At 51.6% G+C, this 22,668-nt stretch overlaps 1 protein-coding gene across 2 annotated transcripts; it reads right to left on the bottom strand.

Moving 5' to 3' along the window:
* Window positions 1–465: 465 nt before the first annotated feature.
* Window positions 466–22,440, bottom strand: LOC116938960 (protein Dr1-like). 2 transcript variants are annotated; one of them, XM_032946726.2, is made up of 4 exons: window positions 22,336–22,440; window positions 21,171–21,310; window positions 18,833–19,091; window positions 466–3,384 (listed from the first exon to the last, which is right to left on the bottom strand). In XM_032946726.2, exons 3-4 carry the CDS (start codon window positions 19,071–19,073, stop codon window positions 3,116–3,118), a joined length of 510 nt encoding a protein of 169 aa, XP_032802617.2. In that variant the 5' UTR covers window positions 19,074–19,091; window positions 21,171–21,310; window positions 22,336–22,440; the 3' UTR covers window positions 466–3,115. The 2 variants fall into 2 exon arrangements, with proteins under 2 accessions (XP_032802617.2, XP_032802618.2); XM_032946727.2 differs by having other exon boundaries at window positions 21,171–21,325; window positions 22,336–22,436.
* Between the last annotated feature and the right edge of the window lie 228 nt (window positions 22,441–22,668).

Raw genomic sequence — 22,668 nt, 5'->3', positions numbered from 1 at the left:
ACGCTATTGTTTCGCCGAGTCTTGCTTCACGAGAGACACTTGCGTGTATTGAGTGAACGTCACACACTTGCCTCACACCGATGGGCTGCTTTGCAATTATCCGACGGTTAAATTCCCTACGGGTAATTTGCAAACGATCGCGTCGAGCTGCGCTGCACGAGAAAACCACCACCGTGCGGACCGTCACGTCCTGGTCAGACTTTCGAAAGCTATCACTAACCAAATTAACAAAAACGACTCGGCATCACGCAGCCGCTGCGCGTCTTCCGCCCAGTTCCCTCGCGCACAATGATGGCATCGCAGTCTAGTCGTCTGTGATGTCATCATCGTCGTCCTCGTCGATGACGTATTCGGTCCCCGAGGACTCGCCGGGGCTGTCTGCGGTGGAGCTGCGCTGGGCCTGCTCGGCGGATCTGCAGCCAGTCGCGCTGAGCCACCTCTGTCTGCTCTTGCCGGACCTGCGTGCACACACACACACAGATAGACACACAACAAAGACACTGGCACACACGCAAACACACATACGAACACGCACACACAGAGACACAGAGACAAAGACACACACACACGCAGACACTCAGACACTCAGACACGCAAACACACGCACGAACACGCACGCAAACACACAAAGACACTCACACACGCAGACAGGCAGGAGTCCGTAGCTTGCACACACGCAGGCACGCACGTGTCCGTGGTTTGCGTGCACACAAAGATAAAGATCCCCCATTTAGCCTTAACAGACTGTAGGGGCAAGTGCTGTTAGCGAGCACCTATGAAGGCCGGCACGGCACACGAGGGGGTGGGTGGCCAACACCACGCCCGGCCGCCTTTGTCTCCCCAGTGGCGATGTTTACACACCGCACCAGGTACTCATTTGAGGCTGAGTCGACCTAGGGGAGGCCCGGGACCGGTTCAGATAATGGTCACTGGTGTTGGCCGTGAGCGGGAATCGAACCCGGGTCGCCAGGTTCATAGCGCAGCGCGCTAACCGCTACACTATCGCTCCCCACACACACACACAAGTTCCCTGCACCTCCAATTAGCACGGTTGGCTATGTACGGTGCGAAAGAAGTTCAACATACACACGAGTCCATGGCATGAGCACACTCAGGCACGCACAAGTCCATGGCCTGCATTGGATTAACTGACCTTGCTCAAACAATTATCATTATGCATGGTCAACTTGAAGGTCAATGCACTTGTTGCATCAATGTTCCAGGGATTATAAATCAATGTTCCAAGGATTATTTAAAAAAAAAACCTTCAAAACACGTCTGTACACAGCTCATCCAACTCATTGGCAGTCCTGAGCTGGCAGGGAAAATGTCATTCACCCAGTAAATATTAACGTTGGGCAAACATTGGCATGTGGTTGGAACTGTTGGACAAACGATCGCCAAACGTCAGCCTAATGTTCCATGTTTACCAGGTATACGGTATGGACCAGCCCGCTGGATAACAACCACCTTGAATTCTCACGAAAAAACACGAAGAATCACTGAATGTATTAACTCCCAGAGGGATGATTGGCTGAATTTACCCTCAGCTGAGATTTAAACTCATGCCGTTCTAATTGTGAATAGGGTGCCAAGACGCAACGCCACCCAGCCAGAATCGCCCAGTACCCGAGTGCAGGCTTCCCTCGCTTCATCCGGTAAATGCCTTCCAATAAAACGGCGCACAAAGCGAAACCGCACGATGACCGCTGCGTGCAGAGTAGTAGAATATGGTACACACAGTACATAGAGCACACAATGTTGTCCCACATCCAACCGCATAGCCTGCTGGGTAGCACATTCAGTCCACACAATGTTGTACCACGTCCAACCGCACAGCCTGCTGGGTAGCACATTCAGTCCACACAATGTTGTACCACGTCCAACCGCACAGCCTGCTGGGTAGCACATTCAGTCCACACAATGTTGTACCACGTCAGACCGCATAGCCTGCTGGGTAGCACATTCAGTCCACACAATGTTGTACCACGTCTGACCGCATAGCCTGCTGGGTAGCACATTCAGTCCAGACAATGTTGTACCACGTCAGACCGCATAGCCGCATATGAGTAAATTCAAACTGCATACGGCGAATTTTGAGTAGACAAATATGAGCTCCATATAAATCGCTCACACAAACCTTACCCAATTGGTTAATAATGAGCATTTTCCCCATCGCCCGCTGTCACGGACAGGGGCTTGCGAAGCGCCAGGTTTACACGAGCTTGCAACGAGCGTTTGCCCGATTTGCGTAGTGCGAGGCCGCTCACCTTTTGATTTGCCAGGGAAGGTGAAGAGTACAAAACCCTGGGGAAATTAAATTGGTAAAACTGGGGTCCGCTAAAACAAAACCCCTTGGGGAGATTCAAGTGGCATTGGTCAGGAGAGAGGAATGGGTTGAGAACTCTTAGGTCCGAGGACTAAATGTGCCTTTGCGATTCTGCTTGCTCGAAGCGTCGTGGTGTGGGTTGGCTTCATAAAGAGCACGGTTCCACTTTGCCGTGTACTCCTTTACACCGTTAACGTTTGCTGTTTTGATCACAACATTCTGAAACATGAGCGTTTGCGGCTAAAGGAGAGTTCTGTGCTCCTGGTGCTGTGATAACGGCGTCAGCCGCTTGCCCATTCCGATGGCGTACAAGTACGTCATCATGTACGTAACCAGAAGAAAAACGAAGATGAAAGAACTTTTATCGGTATCGAAGCTTCCACAAGGCCATGCGGGAGGGCGTGTGGCACAGTTTGGCGCCAGCGATTGTAGAGTGCGGTCGTGTCGCTACAGTTCTCTACGGTGACTACAATGTCTTGAAAAACAACGGCGCTACGCCGCCTCTCCAAATAAAACCAACCGCTTACGCGTTCCGAGATTTACCAGTGAACGAGACATCCCAGCCTGCAACCTGCAGTCGCCTCGGAACGGGAAAGGGTTAGCACACACACTCGTGTTGCACATGCAGCTCCATGCTAACACGACCGCATTCACGCCAACGTGAGCGCCATGACGCTGCTAATAAAACAGAGGAGGTTGCTTCTCGTTTGCTTTATTAGTGTACCTCCTCGCACAGTAGCATCACGCGCATTGTGCACGCGACCGAGTGCCACTCGGCACAACGTGCTAAATACTCGAGCGTAAACGACGGTGATGGGACTGCACGCGCGTTGCGGGGGAAAGGGTCCGGGGGGGAGGGGGTGTGGGGGGTAACAGCTCGCGCCTCGCCTGCTCAATGAGCGCCTGCTGCTGGCGCGGCAGCTCCGGCTCCGGCACGCCAAGCGCCTTGAGGCGACGGGTGGCGCGGCGGCGGCGAGACAGCGCCAGCGCACGGAACTCGGCGTGACACGCGCGCAGCTCGCCCATGCTGCCCGCCAGACCCAGGCGCTCCAGTGCTAGACGGACGCACGTGCACACGCCGCTCTCGCGTCAAGACAGAGACTCGACCCCGTGCAGCCTCAACAGACTGCTCGGGGCAAGCGCTGTTTGCGAGCAGCTATTGAGACCGGCGTGGCACCCGAGAGGGCGAGTGGACAACAACATTTCCGCCGTTTTTTACCTCCCCAGTGCGGATTTAAGGCTGAGTTGACCTAGGGAAGGATGAGGACCGGTTCAGATATCCGGGTCGGGGGATTCGTACCGGAGTGCGCTAACCACTGCACCGCCGCTCCCCAGTGTTACACACACACACAGTGCTCCAGTGTTAAACACACACACACAGTGCTCCAGTGTTACACACACACACAGTGCTCCAGTGTTACACACACACACAGTGCTCCAGTGTTACACACACACACAGTCCTCCAGTGTTACACACACAAACAGTCCTCCAGTGTTACACACACAAACAGTGCTCCAGTGTTACACACACACAGTGCTCCAGTGTTACACACACACACAGTGCTCCAGTGTTACACACACAGTGCTCCAGTGTTACACACACACACAGTGCTCCAGTGTTACACACACACACACACAGTGCTCCAGTGTTACACACACACACAGTGCTCCAGTGTTACACACACACACAGTGCTCCAGTGTTACACACACACAGTGCTCCAGTGTTACACACACACAGTGCTCCAGTGTTACACACACACACACAGTGCTCCAGTGTTACACACACACACAGTGCTCCAGTGTTACACACACACACAGTGCTCCAGTGTTACACACACACACAGTCCTCCAGTGTTACACACACAAACAGTCCTCCAGTGTTACACACACAAACAGTGCTCCAGTGTTACACACACACAGTGCTCCAGTGTTACACACACACACAGTGCTCCAGTGTTACACACACAGTGCTCCAGTGTTACACACACACACAGTGCTCCAGTGTTACACACACACACACACAGTGCTCCAGTGTTACACACACACACAGTGCTCCAGTGTTACACACACACACAGTGCTCCAGTGTTACACACACACAGTGCTCCAGTGTTACACACACACAGTGCTCCAGTGTTACACACACACACACAGTGCTCCAGTGTTACACACACACACAGTGCTCCAGTGTTACACACACACACAGTGCTCCAGTGTTACACACACACAGTGCTCCAGTGTTACACACACACAGTGCTCCAGTGTTACACACGCACACAGTGCTCCAGTGTTACACACACACAGTGCTCCAGTGTTACACACACACACAGTGCTCCAGTGTTACACACACACACAGTGCTCCAGTGTTACACACACACACAGTGCTCCAGTGTTACACACACACAGTGCTCCAGTGTTACACACACACACAGTGCTCCAGTGTTACACACACACACAGTGCTCCAGTGTTACACACACACAGTGCTCCAGTGTTACACACACACAGTGCTCCAGTGTTACACACACACACAGTGCTCCAGTGTTACACACACACAGTGCTCCAGTGTTACACACACACACAGTGCTCCAGTGTTACACACAGTGCTCCAGTGTTACAACAACAACCGCCATTCGCCACTAATTGGCGGTGACGTCACCACGACGCTTGTGCCAGGCTATGTGCACCGTGAGGCCACGTGAAGTGTCGAACGCCCGCTGGCAGGAGGTCACTGGGCAGACCCAGGTGCCACGGGTCGACTGACTGAGATGACTGGCTGATGCACCACCTGTGCCCCCTACTGTGCCAACCTGCTGTGCTTTAGCCACCCGGCGTTCCACTCGTTGTTGTGAGCGTCGCTCCTCCGCCCTCCGTTGTTGTTGGAGGGCGACTGCCTCCAACTGCCCAGTAGCATCCTTCACGAGCCTCCTCCACAGAGGCCGTTCTTGACACCGCTGGTACCAGTCATCGGCAAGTCCACTCAGCTCCACGTCCTCCTGTACCACATCACTCCATCTCTTCTCTAGCCCGTGCCGCGCCCGCTTAGCCCCCTCAATCCGGCCAAACAAAAGCTGTTTCGGCATGCGGTGGCTGGGCATGCGGGCTACATGACCCAGCCATCGCAGCCTTGCCTGCCGGAGGAGCTCACCGATGGGACCCTGCCCAGATCTTTCAAGGATTTGTGAGCTCCTCACACAATCCAGTCTGGTTAAACCCAGGATGGATCGTAGGCAGGCCAGCCTAAATGTTTCTAACTGGCGAAGATGTTCCACCAGGGGGGTCCACGTTTCGCAGGCGTAGAGAAGGGAGGGAATGACCGTGGCCGAGAAGACCTGAAGCTTAGTGCGGAGCGACAGACCAGGTAGCTTCCACACAGCGTTACGCAACCGATGAAAAGATATTGCCGCTCGACTGATTCGGAGTGAGACCTCTGCTGTTAAACTGGAGCCAGTCATAAGCACACTGCCCAGGTATGGGAAACTCTCCACTCTCTCCACAACTGCCCCATCACCGATTGGGAGTTGTGGGGGTGGAGTGTCCGATGGTACAAAATACCCAGGCAGGTGCTTAGTTTTGGTGGGGCTGATGGTAAGGCCCCACCTCTTAGTGGCACGCTCCAGTCTCAGCAGCAGCGTCTCCAACTCCTCCTCTGACTGAGCAGCTATTACCAAATCATCAGCATACATAACGTGGTTGAGCAATAGGGAGCCATCCCTTGACCGCACCCGGGCATCGATTAGCCTCCCATTATATCTGTACCATATGGAGATTCCCCCGGTACAGCTATTGAAGGCTTCACGAACTACGTGGTCAAAATAGATGTTAAATAATGTGGGAGCCAGAGGACATCCCTGTCGCACCCCAAGGTGTACAGGGAATGGCTCTGACTCCCGGCCACGTAGTTTTACCCGGGCCCGCTCACCATCATGAAGGTCCTTAATGATCGTGAGCAGAGGGTCAGGTACTCCAAAAGCACGAAGAACGACCCAGAGCCCAGGCCTACTGATGGTATCATAGGCCTTGACCAGGTCAATAAAGCAGAGATGTAGGTCTTGTTGGAATTCCCTACACCTCTGCTGTAGCAGACGGACAGAAAATATGGCATCTGTGCAGGACCGCCCTTTCCTGAAACCGCATTGGGGCTCCGCAAGCCTCTCCTCAGCGTGCCTGGCAAGGCGATGCTGAATAATCCTTGCCAGGACCTTTCCTGGCACACTGAGGAGTGAGATGCCCCTGTAGTTGTTACAGTCTGTGCGGTCCCCCTTCTTAAAAAGGGGGACCACCAGGGCATCCTTCCAATCCTGCGGAACCCGTCCAGTGGTCCAGACTGTTGTTATGATGTCATATAGGGCAGTCTGTGCACAAACGCCACCCTCCCTCAGCATTTCGCTTGGGAAATCATCTCTGCCCGCTGCCTTTCCTGGTCTCAGACTCCGGATCGCCTTCAATACTTCCTCAGCAGATTGAACCTCAGCCAGCCACTCACAGGGGGTGACTTCATCCAATATTTGAGGCACCGCAGCCTCAGCAGGGTCATCCTCACTTTGTGCCAAGATGTTTTCCTGGCTGAGGGATTTTCCCTCCCCCAGGACCTCACAGAAATGCTCAGCAAATCTGCGAACCTGTTCCTGGGGGTCGGAAATTGGATCACCGTTTTTCCCCTAATGATGGTAATAGGTGTGGCGCTGCAGGTTACTTTTTTGATGGAGTTAAATAGAGATTTGTGATCACGGGCCACTGAGGCAGACTCCATCTCCTCAGCAACCCGCGACCACCACCCATCCTTGCAGCGCCTCACGGCTCTCCGAACCTCCGAGCGAAGGCTGCGGTAAGCCTCCTCATTCTCTGACGTGGGATTCTGTAGCCGATGACAGTGGGCCTGTCGCTTTTTCTCAACCATCCTGAACAACTCCTCTGTCAGCCAGGGTGTCTAGGGAGGTCTGGACCGCGTACCCAAAGCAGCCATTGCAGCTGCATGAGTCACAGTCCTAAACCTCGCCCATTTACCCTCGACATCAGGAGGAGTCGGGGACGATGCCAATCCCAGCCGCAAGCGATGATGAAATTCTCGCTTGCAACTTTCATCAGATAACTGAGACCAGGCCACTTTAGGTTGGAATGGGGTCCTGGGTGTACACCCACCACCGGAGTGGAAGAATGGCAGGCGCATCTTACAGATGACTAGTCGATGGTCAGAGGGCAGATCAGCTCCACGGTAGGTCCTGGTGTCAAGGACATGGGCTCGCATTCGCTGGTCCGTCACTATGTAGTCCAGCAGATGTTCTTGCTTGGACCCGGCATGCATCCATGATGTTGTGTGGATGCGCCGATGCCGGAACAGCGTGTTGGTAATTACAAGCCCATGGGCTGCACAAAAATCTAGCAGCCTCCTACCATTGTTATTGAGCTGATCTGGCCCATGCCCTCCAATCACTCCAGACCAGGTGCCAGCATCATGACCAACTCGGGCATTGAAGTCACCCAACATGATGACTCTATCCCGAGGGGCCACTTTAGCCAGCACCTGTGACAGGAGGTCATAGAAGGCATCTGACTCATCGGCTTTGCCTGCATCCCTCCACGGATGTTCATCTTCGGTGGGGGCATAAGTAACCACGACCACCATTCCTCGCCTCCGGTTGATGGGAAGGCGAGCCCAAAGTAGCCTGGGGCTTACAGCTTCCCACACCTCACCGCCACGCTCCCACGCCCCCTTCATTCTTTTGTTCAAAAGAAGACCCACACCCTGTTGTTTGGCAGTCTGCTGCCCCGAGTAGAGGACTGTCCACCCCTCATGGTGGCAGGAGCCAGAGCCGGTCCACCGAACCTCCTGAATGCCGCATAGATCCAGGCGGTACCGGTCCAGCTCCCGACAGAGGAGTGGCAGCCTCTCCTCTGCAGTGAGCGTTCGAACATTCCACGTGGCCACCCGTAGTGGCTTTTCGTTGTTTCTGGAGTAGCCCCGAGGGTAGGTATTCAATCTCCTGGCTCCGCCAATTGGGGTTTGGCCAGGAGACGTCATAGACGCCTGGCCCCCCGGGGCCTCCGGCACAAGCTTAGTTGTTACATATTTCAGTTTAATTCGTGGTTTCGTGGTAATTAATTGAAGGTGAAGGGGTTACCAGCCCCTCGCACCCGTCCAGAGCCCCCGTTTAGCCCCTGTGGTGGACACATATGCCATGAGGGGAGGAGCCAATCAAAATTGGATCTCCCCCCACAGCGCTGTCCACGACAGAGTTGCCCGTCCGTGTTACACACACACACACAGAGTGCTCCAGTGTTACACACACACACACACACAGTGCTCTAGTGTTACACACACACACACAGTGCTCCAGTGTTACACACACACACACAGTGCTCCAGTGTTACACACACACAGTGCTCCAGTGTTACACACACACACAGTGCTCCAGTGTTACACACACACACAGTGCTCCAGTGTTACACACACACACAGTGCTCCAGTGTTACACATACACACACAGTGCTCCAGTGTTACACACACACACACACACAGTGCTCCAGTGTTACAATCACAGTGCTCCAGTGTTACAATCACAGTGCTCCAGTGTTACAATCACAGTGCTCCAGTGTTACACACACACACAGTGCCCCAGTGTTACACACACACAGTGCCCCAGTGTTACACACACACAGTGCCCCAGTGTTACAAACACACACAGTGCTCCAGTGTTACACACACACACAGTGCTCCAGTGTTACACACACACACACACAGTGCTCCAGTGTTACACACACACACAGTGCTCCAGTGTTACACACACACAGTGCTCCAGTGTTACACACACACACACAGTGCTCCAGTGTTACACACACAGTGCTCCAGTGTTACACACACACACAGTGCCCCAGTGTTACATACACACAGTGCTCCAGTGTTACACACACACAGTGCTCCAGTGTTACACACACACAGTGCTCCAGGGTTACACACACAGTTCCCCAGTGTTACATCAACACAGTGCTCCAGTGTTACACACACACAGTGCTTCAGTGTTACACACACAGTGCTCCAGTGTTACACACACACAAACAGTGCTCCAGTGTTACACACACACACAGTGATCCATTGTCACACACACACACAGTGATCCATTGTCACACACACACACAGTGATCCAGTGTTACACACACACAGTGCTCCAGTGTTACACACACACAGTGCTCCAGTGTTACACACACACAGTGCTCCAGTGTTACACACACACACACAGTGCTCCAGTGTTACAAACACACACAGTGCTCCAGTGTTACACACACACACAGTGCCCCAGTGTTACACACACACACAGTGCTCCAGTGTTACACACACACAGTGCTCCAGTGTTACACACACACACAGAGTGCTCCAGTGTTACACACACACACAGTGCCCCAGTGTTACACACACAGAGTGCCCCAGTGTTACACTCACACACACACACAGAGTGCCCCAGTGTTATACTCACATACACACAGTGCTCCAGTGTTATACTCACACACACAGTGCTCCAGTGTTACACACACAGTGCTCCAGTGTTACACACACACACAGTGTTCCAGTGTTACACACACACAGTGCCCCAGTGTTACACACACACAGTGCTCTAGTGTTACACTCACACACAGTGCCCCAGTGTTACACACACACAGTGCCCCAGTGTTACACTCACACACAGAGTGCTCCAGTGTTACACACACAGTGATCCAGTGTTACACACACACAGTGATCCAGTGTTACACACACAGTACTCCAGTGTTACACACACACACAGAGTGCCCCAGTGTTACACTCACACACACACAGAGTGCCCCAGTGTTATACTCACACACACACACAGTGCTCCAGTCTTACACACACAGTGCTCCAGTGTTACACACACAGTGCTCCAGTGTTACACACACACACAGTGCTCCAGTGTTACACACACACAGTGCTCCAGTGTTACACACACACACAGTGCTCCAGTGTTACACACACACACACAGTGCTCTAGTGTTACACACACACACACAGTGCTCCAGTGTTACACACACACACACAGTGCTCCAGTGTTACACACACACAGTGCTCCAGTGTTACACACACACACACACAGTGCTCCAGTGTTACACACACACACAGTGCTCCAGTGTTACACACACACACACAGTGCTCCAGTGTTACACACACACACACAGTGCTCCAGTGTTCCAATCACAGTGCTCCAGTGTTACAATCACAGTGCTCCAGTGTTACAATCACAGTGCTCCAGTGTTACACACACACACAGTGCCCCAGTGTTACACACACACAGTGCCCCAGTGTTACACACACACAGTGCCCCAGTGTTACACACACACACAGTGCTCCAGTGTTACACACACACACACAGTGCTCCAGTGTTACACACACACACACAGTGCTCCAGTGTTACACACACACACAGTGCTCCAGTGTTACACACACACACAGTGCTCCAGTGTTACACACACACAGTGCTCCAGTGTTACACACACACACACAGTGCTCCAGTGTTACACACACAGTGCTCCAGTGTTACACACACACACAGTGCCCCAGTGTTACATCAACACAGTGCTCCAGTGTTACACACACACAGTGCTTCAGTGTTACACACACAGTGCTCCAGTGTTACACACACACAAACAGTGCTCCAGTGTTACACACACACACAGTGATCCATTGTCACACACACACACACAGTGATCCATTGTCACACACACACACAGTGATCCAGTGTTACACACACACAGTGCTCCAGTGTTACACACACACAGTGCTCCAGTGTTACACACACACACACAGTGCTCCAGTGTTACAAACACACAGTGCTCCAGTGTTACACACACACACAGTGCCCCAGTGTTACACACACACACAGTGCTCCAGTGTTACACACACACAGTGCTCCAGTGTTACACACACACACAGAGTGCTCCAGTGTTACACACACACACAGTGCCCCAGTGTTACACACACAGAGTGCCCCAGTGTTACACTCACACACACACACAGAGTGCCCCAGTGTTATACTCACATACACACAGTGCTCCAGTGTTACACACACAGTGCTCCAGTGTTACACACACACACAGTGTTCCAGTGTTACACACACACAGTGCCCCAGTGTTACACACACACAGTGCTCTAGTGTTACACTCACACACAGTGCCCCAGTGTTACACACACACAGTGCCCCAGTGTTACACTCACACACAGAGTGCTCCAGTGTTACACACACAGTGATCCAGTGTTACACACACACAGTGATCCAGTGTTACACACACAGTACTCCAGTGTTACACACACACACAGAGTGCCCCAGTGTTACACTCACACACACACAGAGTGCCCCAGTGTTATACTCACACACACACACAGTGCTCCAGTCTTACACACACAGTGCTCCAGTGTTACACACACAGTGCTCCAGTGTTACACACACACACACACAGTGCTCCAGTGTTACACACACACAGTGCTCCAGTGTTACACACACACACACACACAGTGCTCCAGTGTTACACACACACACACAGTGCTCTAGTGTTACACACACACAGTGCTCCAGTGTTACACACACACACAGTGCTCCAGTGTTACACACACACACACAGTGCTCCAGTGTTACACACACACACACAGTGCTACAGTGTTACAATCACAGTGCTCCAGTGTTACAATCACAGTGCTCCAGTGTTACAATCACAGTGCTCCAGTGTTACACACACACACAGTGCCCCAGTGTTACACACACACAGTGCCCCAGTGTTACACACACACAGTGCCCCAGTGTTACACACACACACAGTGCTCCAGTGTTACACACACACACACAGTGCTCCAGTGTTACACACACACACAGTGCTCCAGTGTTACACACACACACAGTGCTCCAGTGTTACACACACACACAGTGCTCCAGTGTTACACACACACAGTGCTCCAGTGTTACACACACACACACAGTGCTCCAGTGTTACACACACAGTGCTCCAGTGTTACACACACACACAGTGCCCCAGTGTTACATACACACAGTGCTCCAGTGTTACACACACACAGTGCTCCAGGGTTACACACACAGTTCCCCAGTGTTACATCAACACAGTGCTCCAGTGTTACACACACACAGTGCTTCAGTGTTACACACACAGTGCTCCAGTGTTACACACACACAAACAGTGCTCCAGTGTTACACACACACACAGTGATCCATTGTCACACACACACACACACAGTGATCCAGTGTTACACACACACAGTGCTCCAGTGTTACACACACACAGTGCTCCAGTGTTACACACACACACACACAGTGCTCCAGTGTTACAAACACACACAGTGCTCCAGTGTTACACACACACACAGTGCCCCAGTGTTACACACACACACAGTGCTCCAGTGTTACACACACACAGTGCTCCAGTGTTACACACACACACAGAGTGCTCCAGTGTTACACACACACACACAGTTCCCCAGTGTTACACACACAGAGTGCTCCAGGGTTACACACACAGTGCTCCAGTGTTACACACACACACAGTGCCCCAGTGTTACATACACACAGTGCTCCAGTGTTACACACACACAGTGCTCCAGGGTTACACACACAGTTCCCCAGTGTTACATCAACACAGTGCTCCAGTGTTACACACACACAGTGCTTCAGTGTTACACACACAGTGCTCCAGTGTTACACACACACAAACAGTGCTCCAGTGTTACACACACACACAGTGATCCATTGTCACACACACACACACACAGTGAGCCATTGTCACACACACACACAGTGATCCAGTGTTACACACACACAGTGCTCCAGTGTTACACACACACAGTGCTCCAGTGTTACACACACACACACAGTGCTCCAGTGTTACAAACACACACAGTGCTCCAGTGTTACACACACACACAGTGCCCCAGTGTTACACACACACACAGTGCTCCAGTGTTACACACACACAGTGCTCCAGTGTTACACACACACACAGAGTGCTCCAGTGTTACACACACACACAGTTCCCCAGTGTTACACACACACACAGTGCTCCAGTGTTACACACACACACAGTGCTCCAGTGTTACACACACACAGTGCTCCAGTGTTACACACACACACACAGTGCTCCAGTGTTACACACACAGTGCTCCAGTGTTACACACACACACAGTGCCCCAGTGTTACATCAACACAGTGCTCCAGTGTTACACACACACAGTGCCCCAGTGTTACACACACACACAGTGCTCCAGTGTTACACACACACACACAGTGCTCCAGTGTTACACACACACACACAGTGCTCCAGTGTTACACACACACACAGTGCTCCAGTGTTACACACACACACAGTGCTCCAGTGTTACACACACACAGTGCTCCAGTGTTACACACACACACACAGTGCTCCAGTGTTACACACACAGTGCTCCAGTGTTACACACACACACAGTGCCCCAGTGTTACATCAACACAGTGCTCCAGTGTTACACACACACAGTGCTTCAGTGTTACACACACAGTGCTCCAGTGTTACACACACACAAACAGTGCTCCAGTGTTACACACACACACAGTGATCCATTGTCACACACACACACACAGTGATCCATTGTCACACACACACACAGTGATCCAGTGTTACACACACACAGTGCTCCAGTGTTACACACACACAGTGCTCCAGTGTTACACACACACACACAGTGCTCCAGTGTTACAAACACACAGTGCTCCAGTGTTACACACACACACAGTGCCCCAGTGTTACACACACACACAGTGCTCCAGTGTTACACACACACAGTGCTCCAGTGTTACACACACACACAGAGTGCTCCAGTGTTACACACACACACAGTGCCCCAGTGTTACACACACAGAGTGCCCCAGTGTTACACTCACACACACACACAGAGTGCCCCAGTGTTATACTCACATACACACAGTGCTCCAGTGTTACACACACAGTGCTCCAGTGTTACACACACACACAGTGTTCCAGTGTTACACACACACAGTGCCCCAGTGTTACACACACACAGTGCTCTAGTGTTACACTCACACACAGTGCCCCAGTGTTACACACACACAGTGCCCCAGTGTTACACTCACACACAGAGTGCTCCAGTGTTACACACACAGTGATCCAGTGTTACACACACACAGTGATCCAGTGTTACACACACAGTACTCCAGTGTTACACACACACACAGAGTGCCCCAGTGTTACACTCACACACACACAGAGTGCCCCAGTGTTATACTCACACACACACACAGTGCTCCAGTCTTACACACACAGTGCTCCAGTGTTACACACACAGTGCTCCAGTGTTACACACACACACACACAGTGCTCCAGTGTTACACACACACAGTGCTCCAGTGTTACACACACACACACACACAGTGCTCCAGTGTTACACACACACACACAGTGCTCTAGTGTTACACACACACAGTGCTCCAGTGTTACACACACACACAGTGCTCCAGTGTTACACACACACACACAGTGCTCCAGTGTTACACACACACACACAGTGCTACAGTGTTACAATCACAGTGCTCCAGTGTTACAATCACAGTGCTCCAGTGTTACAATCACAGTGCTCCAGTGTTACACACACACACAGTGCCCCAGTGTTACACACACACAGTGCCCCAGTGTTACACACACACAGTGCCCCAGTGTTACACACACACACAGTGCTCCAGTGTTACACACACACACACAGTGCTCCAGTGTTACACACACACACAGTGCTCCAGTGTTACACACACACACAGTGCTCCAGTGTTACACACACACACAGTGCTCCAGTGTTACACACACACAGTGCTCCAGTGTTACACACACACACACAGTGCTCCAGTGTTACACACACAGTGCTCCAGTGTTACACACACACACAGTGCCCCAGTGTTACATACACACAGTGCTCCAGTGTTACACACACACAGTGCTCCAGGGTTACACACACAGTTCCCCAGTGTTACATCAACACAGTGCTCCAGTGTTACACACACACAGTGCTTCAGTGTTACACACACAGTGCTCCAGTGTTACACACACACAAACAGTGCTCCAGTGTTACACACACACACAGTGATCCATTGTCACACACACACACACACAGTGATCCAGTGTTACACACACACAGTGCTCCAGTGTTACACACACACAGTGCTCCAGTGTTACACACACACACACACAGTGCTCCAGTGTTACAAACACACACAGTGCTCCAGTGTTACACACACACACAGTGCCCCAGTGTTACACACACACACAGTGCTCCAGTGTTACACACACACAGTGCTCCAGTGTTACACACACACACAGAGTGCTCCAGTGTTACACACACACACACAGTTCCCCAGTGTTACACACACAGAGTGCTCCAGGGTTACACACACAGTGCTCCAGTGTTACACACACACACAGTGCCCCAGTGTTACATACACACAGTGCTCCAGTGTTACACACACACAGTGCTCCAGGGTTACACACACAGTTCCCCAGTGTTACATCAACACAGTGCTCCAGTGTTACACACACACAGTGCTTCAGTGTTACACACACAGTGCTCCAGTGTTACACACACACAAACAGTGCTCCAGTGTTACACACACACACAGTGATCCATTGTCACACACACACACACACAGTGAGCCATTGTCACACACACACACAGTGATCCAGTGTTACACACACACAGTGCTCCAGTGTTACACACACACAGTGCTCCAGTGTTACACACACACACACAGTGCTCCAGTGTTACAAACACACACAGTGCTCCAGTGTTACACACACACACAGTGCCCCAGTGTTACACACACACACAGTGCTCCAGTGTTACACACACACAGTGCTCCAGTGTTACACACACACACAGAGTGCTCCAGTGTTACACACACACACAGTTCCCCAGTGTTACACACACAGAGTGCCCCAGTGTTACACTCACACACACACACAGAGTGCCCCAGTGTTATACTCACATACACACAGTGCTCCAGTGTTATACTCACACACACACAGTGCTCCAGTGTTACACACACAGTGCTCCAGTGTTACACACACACACAGTGTTCCAGTGTTACACACACACAGTGCCCCAGTGTTACACACACACAGTGCTCTAGTGTTACACTCACACACAGTGCCCCAGTGTTACACACACACAGTGCCCCAGTGTTACACTCACACACAGAGTGCTCCAGTGTTACACACACAGTGATCCAGTGTTACACACACACAGTGATCCAGTGTTACACACACAGTACTCCAGTGTTACACACACACACAGAGTGCCCCAGTGTTACACACACACAGAGTGCCCCAGTGTTATACTCACACACACACACAGTGCTCCAGTCTTACACACACAGTGCTCCAGTGTTACACACACAGTGCTCCAGTGTTACACACACACACACACAGTGCTCCAGTGTTACACACACACAGTGCCCCAGTGTTACACTCACACATACAGTGCTCCAGTGTTACACACACACACACAGTGATCCAGTGTTACACACACACACACACAGTGATCCAGTGTTACACACACACAGTGCTCCAGTGTTACACACACAAACACAGTGCCCCAGTGTTACACTCACATAAACAGTGCTCCAGTGTTACACACACACACAGTGATCCAGTGTTACACACACACACAGTGATCCAGTGTTACACACACACACAGTGATCCAGTGTTACACACATACACACAGTGCTCCAGTGTTACACACACACAGTGCTCCAGTGTTACACACACACAGTGCTCCAGTGTTACACACACACAGTGCTCCAGTGTTACACACACACAGTGCTCCAGTGTTACACACACACTCAGTGCTCCAGTGTTACACACACACAGTGCTCCAGTGTTACACACACACACAGTGCCCCAGTGTTACACACACACACAGAGTGCTCCAGTGTTACACACACACACACACAGTGCTCCAGTGTTACACACACACACAGTGCTCCAGTGTTACAAACACACAGTGCCCCAGTGTTACACACACAGTGCTCCAGTGTTACACACACACACACAGAGTGCCCCAGTGTTACACTCACACACACAGTGCTCCAGTGTTGCACACACACAGTGCTCCAGTGTTACACACACACACAGTGCTCCAGTGTTACACACACACACACAGTGCTCCAGTGTTACACACACAGTGCCCCAGTGTTACACACACACAGTGCTCCAGTGTTACACTCACACACACACAGAGTGCCCCAGTGTTACACTCACACACACACACAGAGTGCCCCAGTGTTATACTCACACACACACAGTGCTCCAGTGTTACACACACACACAGTGCTCCAGTGTTACACACACACACAGTGCTCCAGTGTTACACACACACACACAGTGCTCCAGTGTTACACACACACACACAGTGCTCCAGTGTTGCACACACACACACAGTGCCCCAGTGTTACACACACACAGTGCTCCAGTGTTACACTCACACACAGTGCCCCAGTGTTACAGTCACACACACAGTGCTCCAGTGTTACACACACACAGTGCTCCAGTGTTACACACACACACACAGTGCTCCAGTGTTACACACACACACCCAGTGCTCCAGTGTTACACACACAGTGCCCCAGTGTTACACACACACACACAGTGCCCCTGTGTTACACACACACAGTGTGCTCCAGTGTTACACTCACACAGAGTGTGCTCCAGTGTTACACACACACAGTGATCCAGTGTTACACACACACAGTGCTCCAGTGTTACACACACAGTGCTCCAGTGTTACACACACAGTGCTCCAGTGTTACACTCACACACACACACAGTGCCCCAGTGTTACACTCACACACACACAGAGTGCCCCAGTGTTACACTCACACACACACAGTGCTCCAGTGTTACACACACAGTGCTCCAGTGTTACACACACACACACAGTGCTCCAGTGTTACACACACACACAGTGCCCCAGTGTTACACTCACACACACAGTGCTCCAGTGTTACACACACACAGTGCTCCAGTGTTACACACACAGTGCCCCAGTGTTACACACACACAGTGCCCCAGTGTTACACTCACACACACACACAGTGCTCCAGTGTTACACACACACACAGTGCTCCAGTGTTACACTCACACACACATAGGGCCCCAGTGTTACACACACACAGAGTGCCCCAGTGTTACACACACACAGAGTGCCCCAGTGTTACACACACACACAGTGCTCCAGTGTTACACACACACACAGTGCTCCAGTGTTACACACACACACAGTGCCCCAGTGTTACACACACACACAGTGCTCCAGTGTTACACTCACACACACAGTGCTCCAGTGTTACACACACACAGTGCTCCAGTGTTACACACACACACAGTGCCCCAGTGTTAAACACACACACAGTGCCCCAGTGTTACACACACACATAGTGTTCCAGTGCTGGAGCCGTGTGTACCCTGGATGACGTGCTCAGGGGAGATGGTCTTGCGCTGCGCATGGGCGCACGCCGTGTTCGCCTCGCTGGACACGTGGCGCACGAAGCGCGTGCACGCCACGCGCAGCAGGTCTCGTGCGCCCGCCGTCAGGCGCAGGCACGGCACCAGCTCGCCCACGAGGTGGCGCTGCACGGACGCGTAGGGCAGCGTCACCTGGTCGGCTTCGTGCGCCGGACCCCCGACCCCCAGCGGAGACGGCATTGCCTCCTTCTCACCGATCTTACAAAAGTACCGCAACGACGCACAGATCAGAACGCTGGGCTACGTACGGTGCGAAAGAAGTTCAACAGGCAACAACGTTCATCGCTGCCTCCCCTCCACCCCGTAGGGCCTCTTGAATAGACTGTTGGGGGCCCAGTGCTGTGCGCGGGTACCAATGAAGGCTGGCACGGCGCCCGAGGCGGGTGGGTGGGTGATTAACACCACGCCCGGTCGTCTTTGCCTCCCTAGTGCTGATGCTTACTAGCCGCACCAGGTACTCATTTAAGGTCGAGATGACCTAAGGCCCTGGGACCGGTGCAGACATTCGTCACCGGTGTTGGGCAGTAAGTGGCAATCGAACTCGGGTTGCCGGGTTCGTAACGCAGTGAGCGCCAACCACTACACCACTGAGGATGCGCTTCGAATTCATCGACTGAACGTATTCAACCTGCACTGGTCAGCCTGGTGAAGTATGGTCAAACTGCCTTCATCCAGCAACAATTGACAAAAGCGCCTAAAGGAAAAAAGATATACTTTATAGCATTCCTTCTCTCTCGCCTCCTCAATTAGCTCGAGTGTAAGAACTCCGCACAACTTTCACCGATTTCAAAGTCTACTGTTGAAAACCTTGAGTTCGACGCGTAATGGAAGATATAAATCCATAGATCGACGATGCATTGACAGGAGGCTAATGGCGAGCCATTAGTCAGCATTCTTCAAAAGGCCATGCAGCAAACAGCTGATGGCTTACTCATTGTTTTTTTCGGTAAAGTCTCGTATGTAGAAATACAATAAAATTATATTAAAACAAAACAATTACGACGTTTCGATCACAACACAAGCGATCTTCATCAGGTGTCAATAACAAATCATAGAGGTAAATACAAGAAGATGAGAGACGAGAATTCAACAAACCTAAGAAACATTATGTGAAGCACAACCAGTCAGGCCAACAACACAGTTAGACACTTCCTGGCGGACCACGAATTTCAGAAGAATGTTAAATTTCGTGTTCAACCTCTGGATTGCACCTACCAGCATAGAGTGAACAAATACGAGGTACAAAGTCAGCAGAAATACATATACAGGCCCACCAAGAGGCAAGGAGGGAGGAAAGACGCCTTCCCTTCCTCCAGGCATGGAGAGCGAAGCAGAGCTTTACAGAGAATCCAAACTTTTTTTTTTTTACCAGGTAAGGCCCACTGAACTATATGGCTCTTTTTCAGAAGCACCCTGGCCACAAATCATAGCTCAACGAAGTGGCTTATCATGTGGAAATGTATAGCAGCCAAATACTCGAAACGTGTGTTGATTCTAAACGTTTAGGGGGAAAACCAAAGGAGCCGGGAAAAAACTCCACACGACCAGGGGGAGAGACGCGCACGTTCCAAATATACAACAGGCGTCAGGGTCGGCATCTAACCCACGACCTTCTTGCATACGAGGCGAGGGAGTTCATACAAATAAAACACGTGTGGTTAATACAGACTTGATTCTTTGCAAAAGGAATGTATTTGTCGTCAACATCTTAACACCTCCTGTTTTTTTGCCACAAAGGGTAAAACCCATAAATATTTTTCATAATCTATTTGTGAGACATTTGGATGACGTGTACATCGGAAATGTTTTTGCATATTTGTTGCATACGTATTTTTTTTTGTATCTCATCTTGCCCGATTTTGCGATCGCTTTGTAATCACGAAGATGTTAAATGTCAGTGCTGCTGCCGCCGCACAGTAGCAAATAGATTCTACCTTATAAAACTGTAAATGTGGCCGAAATGTACACCCACTAGTAAACGATGAAGGTTGGGAAAACATTTGGCACGTGGTTTAAACTGTTGGACCAACGATGGCCGAACGTTCCACGTTTACCGGGCAGTCCCTTAGTAAAATGTCCTTTCAATTGTGATGGAGACGGCAGATTGGCTCAGCCGGCTCGTTCAAATGAATCTCTTTAGGGGGGACTTTTGTCGACACTGGAGCACGTGCTCAAATCGATGAACAAACAATATCGGCAACAATTACAGTGCAGGCTACACGGCGAGTGGACACAAGTCCCCTCCTGCCACGAGCAAGGCTCATTGCCGTACAGTACCGGTGTCAGAAGGTCACGGACGGGAAGGTCACGGACGGGAAGGCCCTGCCGATATCTCTTTCGTTGTTACAATTCTGTGATGACAACCACGGGCGGTGGTGGTGGCCGCTTGTGGGTTAAGTGAGCCCGATGGTCTTGGCCTGCTCACGCGATGGCTTACACACACACAAAGCCGTCGAGCATCGTCATTATCACCACCACCAACCACCACGTGCTAGTTCATGCCATGGCGGTCACCGTTCACTCGTGCCGTGCGTAGGGTGGGTGGGGGGGGGGTCACAGATGGTTGACAAACACCACAAAAAATATTCCACTGTGGAATGTGTGCAGCGAGTACAGCAGCGTGAAGACTGGTGGGACCGGAAGGGCGAGAGGTTCTCATCTCAGTCTCTTTTGAACAGTGCCACATCCCACCCCACTCGTTCAACACCCGAGAGCACGGATGTAATTCTCACGGTCCTTAGTGCCCCAATGATTGAGGCACATTGCTGGGCATCCGTGATAAAGAGCTTCACAGCACTTGGTCGGATTTTCCGCAGTCTATACGATTCTGACATTGCAATTCATAACCCTTGCAACATTAATGATCATTATCAGAATGCTAAACTTTCGAAACCACAATGAAAACCACCATTATCATCAAGCACAGTGTAAGCTGCCAATGTACCAGATTCATATAGCGTGCATCACAATACAAATTCGCGTCATTGTAGATTACATGACGGTAACACAAAAACACACAGTACGAGTCCCTCGCATATCTGTACCCCTCCACATTAAAAAAGTCCTACAACATCCCATCGGTCACGCGGCCTTCCTCCTGGGAGTGGGGAACTTCAGCAGGCACGAGTTCCAACCCACAAAGCACAAGTGGGCTGACTTGTTCGAGATATCCACTGCTGGTGGAGTGCCCAACGTGAACGCACAAACACCGTGACGGGCGTGGTGCAGGAGTGTAGGAGTGTCGTGTGTAGGAGCGGAGCGTTGTAGTGTGTAGGAGCAGTGTAGTGTGTAGGAGTGTAGTGTGTAGGAGCAGTGTCACGTGTAGGAGCAGTGTCGTGTGTAGGAGCAGTGTCGCGTGTAGGAGCAGTGTAGTGTGTAGGGGGAGTGTTGTGTGTGGGAGGCGTGTTGTGTGTAGTAAGTGCACTTCACTATCGTAACGCACGGTATGCGAGTGCAGCTGTTGGACGCCGGCACGTGGCTTCACACGTGGCGTCGTATCGCCCTTTAAATACAGTAGCGTCACGTGACGTCTCCGGTTGTCGGAGTTGCGGGGGGAGGGATGGGGGTTGGGGAGGTGAGTGGTTGGGGGGGTGAGGGGTTGGGGGGGGTGGGGTGAGGGGGTGAGGGGTTGGGGGGTGAGGGGTTGGGGGGTGAGGGGTGGAGGGTTGTTGGAGACTCTCACTTCTCCTTGTCGTATGGCTGCTGATGTTCGATGCAGGGCAACAACTACAATTTCACATTCAGGTGGTGGTCAAGCAAGCAGACAACCGCGTCA

Source organism: Petromyzon marinus, chromosome 5, assembly GCF_048934315.1.
Source record: "Petromyzon marinus isolate PM22_M1 ecotype Great Lakes invasive population chromosome 5, UKy_Petmar_22M1.pri1.0, whole genome shotgun sequence".
Taxonomy (NCBI): domain Eukaryota; kingdom Metazoa; phylum Chordata; class Hyperoartia; order Petromyzontiformes; family Petromyzontidae; genus Petromyzon; species Petromyzon marinus.
The sequence above is the reverse complement of the archived record's forward strand: the minus strand, read 5'-3'. Positions and strand labels throughout refer to the sequence as shown.